The sequence below is a fragment of the Etheostoma spectabile genome, chromosome 8 (assembly GCF_008692095.1).
Source record: "Etheostoma spectabile isolate EspeVRDwgs_2016 chromosome 8, UIUC_Espe_1.0, whole genome shotgun sequence".
NCBI classification, from domain to species: Eukaryota; Metazoa; Chordata; class Actinopteri; order Perciformes; family Percidae; genus Etheostoma; species Etheostoma spectabile.
Window position 1 is genome coordinate 30,390,626 of NC_045740.1, and position 5,509 is coordinate 30,396,134.

Below are 5,509 nucleotides of genomic sequence, written 5' to 3' on the forward strand. Positions count from 1 at the left end.
ACAAGAAAAGAATCAAGGTTTGTATCAAATCGTGGGTCGTGATACAAACCAAATCGTGGGTTTGGCGTATCGTTACAGCCCTAATATTTACACATTAATAGTCCCATCTGATGTGGGGGGGTAGCTGACGTCAGCAATGAAATGGTACCAAAATAACAAAACTCTTATTACACTGGAAGGAACTCTCACGGAGGCTAATTTTGCGTTCGAGCACCGTTTTAAATGCGTTCAGAATGGGAGGGGCTACAAAGTAATATTCAGTTGGTTGTCATACAGCTTCACCGCAAGAGAAATTCTCACACAATGTAGCTTTAAGACCTTTACAAATGAAATGTAATACCTATATCACGACATAAATGCAGTCATAAAAATACATGTAAATAAATGTATTCAAATCGAATAAAAGTGACATGGGGAAATCTGTACACATTCAGCAAATTATATTTGGACTATCGAAAGAAAGAAGTACAACATCACAGAATACATAAAAGCATTTTAGTGAACATCAGAGGTAGTGTTCTATGGACCTATGAACATTAATTAAAGACCTAGGACACAATACTTCAGCTAATTTAAGACTTTATAAGGCCTAAAGTTTTGATTTTTAAATTGTAGACGTTTTAAGACCCTGCAGGAACACTGTCTTCCAGAGGTAATATGAGTATAGAAAAACTTCATATTCAAGGAAAAGGAACACTTTCAAGTCCCCGTCAGCTCTGAGGATGAAACCTCAGGTGATCACATCGTTCATCCTCGCCATCCACTAGCACGTTGCTAATTACCAGCCCATCTTTGATAGAAGAGATGACTAAATGGTACCAGCTCGTCACATTAAAGCCACGACGAGGATTAGCTAATAACACTGCAGCTCTCTGGGAGATGAAGTATAAATAGTTTTATTTAGGGTGATCCGTGTAGATTGTTGTGGTGTAAGGTAGAAACAGACGGCTTAGACATACCACTACGGGAGGATATACACCCGCTCTTTACTAAGGTAATGTCAAGTTACACAAACCATTTTCATAAGAAGGAACAGTATGTTGTCCCCTTCCTGTTCACAAACTCTTGTCTTTCAGCCAAACTGCACGAAAATATGTTCCTGAAAAAAGAATTTGGGGAAGTAACCAATAGAATAACTACGATAAATCTTGGTTTTATAATTGTTTAGCGCTGCTTAATTTTACAATGGGATTCAAGTTCTGAGAGAGAGAGAGAGAGAGAGAGAGAGAGAGAGAGAGACTGTAGTTCTAGTAACAGCCCTCGAGGCAGCGAAACGTTGCCAGATCATTCTAGAAGAACATGGAGATCTGGCACTGGGAATCATAATTTTTTCTGATGATTTTTAAAATGGATTATTTCCCCTAGAATCAAGTTTTTATGTATTTGCTTTACCACTGATTTACGTATATGTCCTGTTTATACTACATCATATCAGTTTCCAGCAAAAACAGAAAGTCCATCCTAAGTGTCTTGCTCAGGGACACAATGGATGACGTATGGGAGTGGGAATTGAACCCACATCTCCCTCACCACAGGCATGTGTCATATCCACTGCACCGTCACCACCAAACAACACCACAGAATAAAAAAGAAGGAGCATTAGAGGCAGCGTTGCATGGACATAAAACACTATATTTCAGCGAATTTAAGACTTTGGCATTGATTTTGAAATCTTAGACTCTTTAAGACTCTTTAAGACCCCGCGACACCCAGTATGAAGTAGAATGATAGAAACGTGTTTGAGCCCCCTGAATAGTTATGTTTACCTCTTTTGGGGGGTGGGTTGTCTTTCATATTTTTTAAATCTCTCTTTTAAATATGGGGGGGGCATATTCCCTGACAACCCAACACAAATAAATAACATTTCCAAATGCCAAAATGCTAATTTAATATTAAATTGTGCTTCTTACCAATGACAACAAAGCCTCCATCTACTTCCTTCTCGGATGTGGACTTCTTTGCGTTGTTGCGGAGTCCAAGAAAACTCAACATGATTCTCCTGTCAACGGAAAAAAATCAAGGTTAAAAACTGAGTTCTAGCGATATGTGAGCTGCCAGTATTTAGCTATTTATTCAAGTTCAGGCGCCATTTTATTTGTTGTGGAGAGATGAATGTTAGTTCCACTCAAAGTTTAACTGGTTGAAGACAGAAATGCTTCTCTAGTTGAGATTCGACTTAAGGTATCTGTCGATGCGAAGACAGGTTGGAAATCCTGTTCTACATGCGGCTACATAAGATTAATAAATGCTTAAGATTATTTTTGGCCATTGTTAGGACTTTAATGACAGTACAGCTGAAGAAATAAAATTCAGCCATGGCCCGGAACCGAACCCACGCCCGCTGAGTCGAAGAGTAAACAGGGGGGCGCCGACTCTACCAACTGAGCTATCCGGGTACCCGAATAAATGCTTCCTTCTAGCTAGACAATTATACAATGTTTTTTCACTGAGTTAGTATTCATTTGAAATTAATCAACATAGTTGACTGTTTTCATCAACTATATTCACTGTATGCTCTTAACAATTACGGTCCCGGTGTTTCTTTCTGTTTAAAATGTATCCCATAACTATCTTTTGACAGTCAAGATAAAACCCATGCTTCTAGAAAGGGGCCGACGGTCTTACGGTCGTTGTGTCCTGTCATGAGGTTCAGACTTCGGCCATAAATTCAAAATCCTTTCGGTTCGTTTCAGCTAAGTATGCCTCCCGCTAACTGTTAGTTTCGTTATTATCCAGGATATAATCTTCCGTCTGTACCTATATGAAGATCATCCGTGTTATCATTACGCTGTTAAGTTATTACACCAACGTCACTGACCTCAATATGGTCCGTGTTCGTGTAGAAACAATAATTACACCTACAGCACTACGACTAACGATTGTGTGACAGCAATATGTAGCGGAACTATTAAATGATGTTTCCGGGGAATCAAATGTCAAAGCACAGAGGATATGGCGTGATAAACTTTGGAAGCGTTCGATTTGTAATCCTGCGTTTGCCGTTTTTACACACCCCGTAGGTTTTCAACTGAAATGTTGATACTCCGCCCGCGTAGGCTTGTGTGTGATCCAAAAATATCTAACTAAACATTTCCCGCGCTAAATAGCTTTGTCTGGAGTTCAGAAACGCCATAACAGCAAACCCTGTAAAATGGCAGGTATACTGGATGTCCCGAAACCCAGAATAACCTGCGATATGCTGTCGCTGCACATAGGCAGACCGGTGTGCTTTGTTGGACGTGTTGAAAAAGTCAGTATTGCTTTAGCCTGTCTGAGTGAAAGGTTGTTTTAACAGTTGCTAGGCCAGCATTGGCTAACTCGTCATGGCTAGCTGAGTGTCACTAACGTTGCGTGTTTCTTTGCTGCTCTGCCAGGTTCACCCGACCGGGAAAACGTTCACTGCCTCGGATGGAGACGGGAAGATTGCGACGGTGGAACTTAACGAACCTGTGAGTTGGCTGACCTTACACCTCTCCATCTGGTACTCTAGGGTCATGACGTTATCTGGTGGACTGAAGTTATTTGTCTTCGTTACTAAGTATTTTTGCTTTGTGTCCATCAAATCTTAAAACAGTGACAAGTATAAATATAATAAAGAATACTGTATCTCCCATTGCTGTTGTTACTCACAGTACATTTTAAATGAACTACTTTTTTACTTTGACTTCAGGTAGATTTTTATATTTGTTATTTTACTAAGTACAAGTTCATCAAAGTGATCATACTTTTACTTTAGTAGAATATGTTGGTACTGCATGCATCTCTGCCCATAAGTATAATAACTTCATCCAACAGGCTAGACCTTTTTTTCAATCAACAAGATAATGGTATTAAAATCCCATTGTATTCCCCCCCCAGCTTGATGAAGAGCTGAGCGGTGTTGTGGAGGTCGTTGGCATGGTGTCCAACAAAGGAGTAATAATGGCCGGCACGTACAACATGCTACGAGAGGACAAGGGCATTCCTTTTGGTAGGTCTTCTTTCTTCCACCTTCCACTTCAGTGTTGCTGCTGCAGAATGGGATCGTCAAGCAGATGAACTGGCCCCCCCAGATATGTAAGGTCCATACGTGGCGTCTTTGTATTGATTAGGGTTGGGCATTGTTTGGATTTAATAATTCAGATTTTTCCCTCCTATTCTGATTCTTTAAGGGGTGTGGTTGAAATGGCTCACGTGCCTATTTTCGCAAATAAGAGGAAAGTGTTATTTTGATCTGACCGGGCTTTTCCAGCCACACTAGAGCTCTGCTTACTGTGCTCCATGGCTGATCACAACAAGCTCCTGGTCTCTATGGAAACCACGCTTATTAAATTGAGAAGGGATGATCGGATTTGAAACCCAATCCTCTAAACGATTCCAATAATACATTTTATTAAAGGCGCCTTTCTCGACACTCAAGGACACCGTATAGGGATACTTAGGAAATTTTAAACCGCAAAATAAGTATACAACAATAACAGAAAAAGAGCAACGGACATTAAGTGGACTTTTTTCCTTTTTGTTAATAGAAACAATTCCAAGTAGGACTCGGTTCTCAATGCCCAATCCTAGTATCGATACGAAAAATATCGCGAGACCATGCTGTATCGATCACTCCCCCCCCCCCCCCCCCCCCCCCTCCTTACAGTTTAGTGTGTGTGTGTGTGGCGGTGCTGCACTTGTGTATAATGACTAAGACATTCTATTCTATGTTGTGTCCCTTCTCCCCAGATTTAGAGCTGTATGCTGAAGCCCTGAGAGTCCTCCATGACTTCCCCCAGCACTACCCTTTTGAAGTGGCTGCCAGTGGATGAGGCTCACCATGGGACCATGGGAACGTGTGCTCACTAAAGGTTCTCTGCCCGTTGTTTTTCATGTGGCCTTTTTTTTTTTTTTGTAAAGTAAAAATTAGATTTGTACAAAAGAAAATCTGTATTATTAAGTCATTTCTGTTAGTAAAATAAAACGTGTTAAGACCAAATAAAGTGTAAAGTTTTATTTATTTCAAATGTTTTTTTGTTTTTTAAATGTGAAATTCTCAACTCCCTCTGCCATTCAGGTAAAAACTGAAGTGCAGTTTTGCGTGGAAGAAGGCCTGCAGGTTGTTTTCAAGGCCATTACGAACAGGAGGATGTCTTACAGCAACCCCAAACTGAGTCAATATGTGCATTTGATTATAGTTTTAGTTTAACACAAAAAGTAATTCAATTTTATTTATAGCATCATTTCATAAGAGTTATCTTGAGACACTTTACAGATAGAGCAGGTCTCGACCACCCTATAATTTAAAGGGACCCAACAGTTCTAGTTGTTCCCTCCAGAGAAGTGACAGTGGCGAGGAAAAACTTCTTTTACAAAGAAACCTGGGGCCGACCCAGGCTCTTGGTAGGCGGAGTCTGACGGGGCCGGGTGGGGGTGAAATGAAGAGTGGCAATAACAGCCACAGTAAAAAATACTGGAACAGTGACTAGAAATAGTAGTTTGTAATAATAGTTTGTAGTAGCTGATAGCAACAACACACTAAAGGAAA

The 5,509-nt window shown here is 40.4% G+C and overlaps 2 protein-coding genes across 4 annotated transcripts in view; one reads left to right on the forward strand and one right to left on the reverse strand.

Moving 5' to 3' along the window:
- Nucleotides 1–2,874, reverse strand: part of LOC116693469 (UBAP1-MVB12-associated (UMA)-domain containing protein 1) — a 10,696-nt gene extending 7,822 nt beyond the window's left edge. Inside the window, exons 1-2 of one of the 3 annotated variants that reach the window (XM_032522471.1) lie at nucleotides 2,819–2,874; nucleotides 1,911–1,999 (exon numbers count right to left, since the gene is read on the reverse strand). In XM_032522471.1, coding sequence (XP_032378362.1) covers nucleotides 1,911–1,992 — 82 coding nt within the window. In that variant the 5' untranslated portion in view covers nucleotides 1,993–1,999; nucleotides 2,819–2,874. Of the gene's footprint in view, nucleotides 1–1,910; nucleotides 2,000–2,625 lie in introns of all 3 variants that reach the window. The other 2 variants (XM_032522469.1, XM_032522470.1) reach the window with 2 other exon arrangements.
- A 107-nt stretch (nucleotides 2,875–2,981) lies between these two features.
- Nucleotides 2,982–4,961, forward strand: LOC116693473 (replication protein A 14 kDa subunit). Its single transcript, XM_032522476.1, has 4 exons — nucleotides 2,982–3,250; nucleotides 3,375–3,449; nucleotides 3,859–3,970; nucleotides 4,711–4,961. Exons 1-4 carry the CDS (start codon nucleotides 3,152–3,154, stop codon nucleotides 4,791–4,793), a joined length of 369 nt encoding a protein of 122 aa, XP_032378367.1. The 5' UTR covers nucleotides 2,982–3,151; the 3' UTR covers nucleotides 4,794–4,961.
- The last annotated feature ends 548 nt before the right edge of the window (nucleotides 4,962–5,509 follow it).

Excerpts from the sequence above, each read along its gene's own strand:
- LOC116693473 (XM_032522476.1), top strand. The coding sequence starts at position 3,152 with ATGGCAGGTATACTGGATGTCCCGAAACCCAGAATAACCTGCGATATG. Across the intron at positions 3,251-3,374 it reads TTGTTGGACGTGTTGAAAAA|GTTCACCCGACCGGGAAAAC; the intron begins GTCAGTATTGCT and ends CTGCTCTGCCAG. Across the intron at positions 3,971-4,710 it reads GGACAAGGGCATTCCTTTTG|ATTTAGAGCTGTATGCTGAA; the intron begins GTAGGTCTTCTT and ends CCTTCTCCCCAG.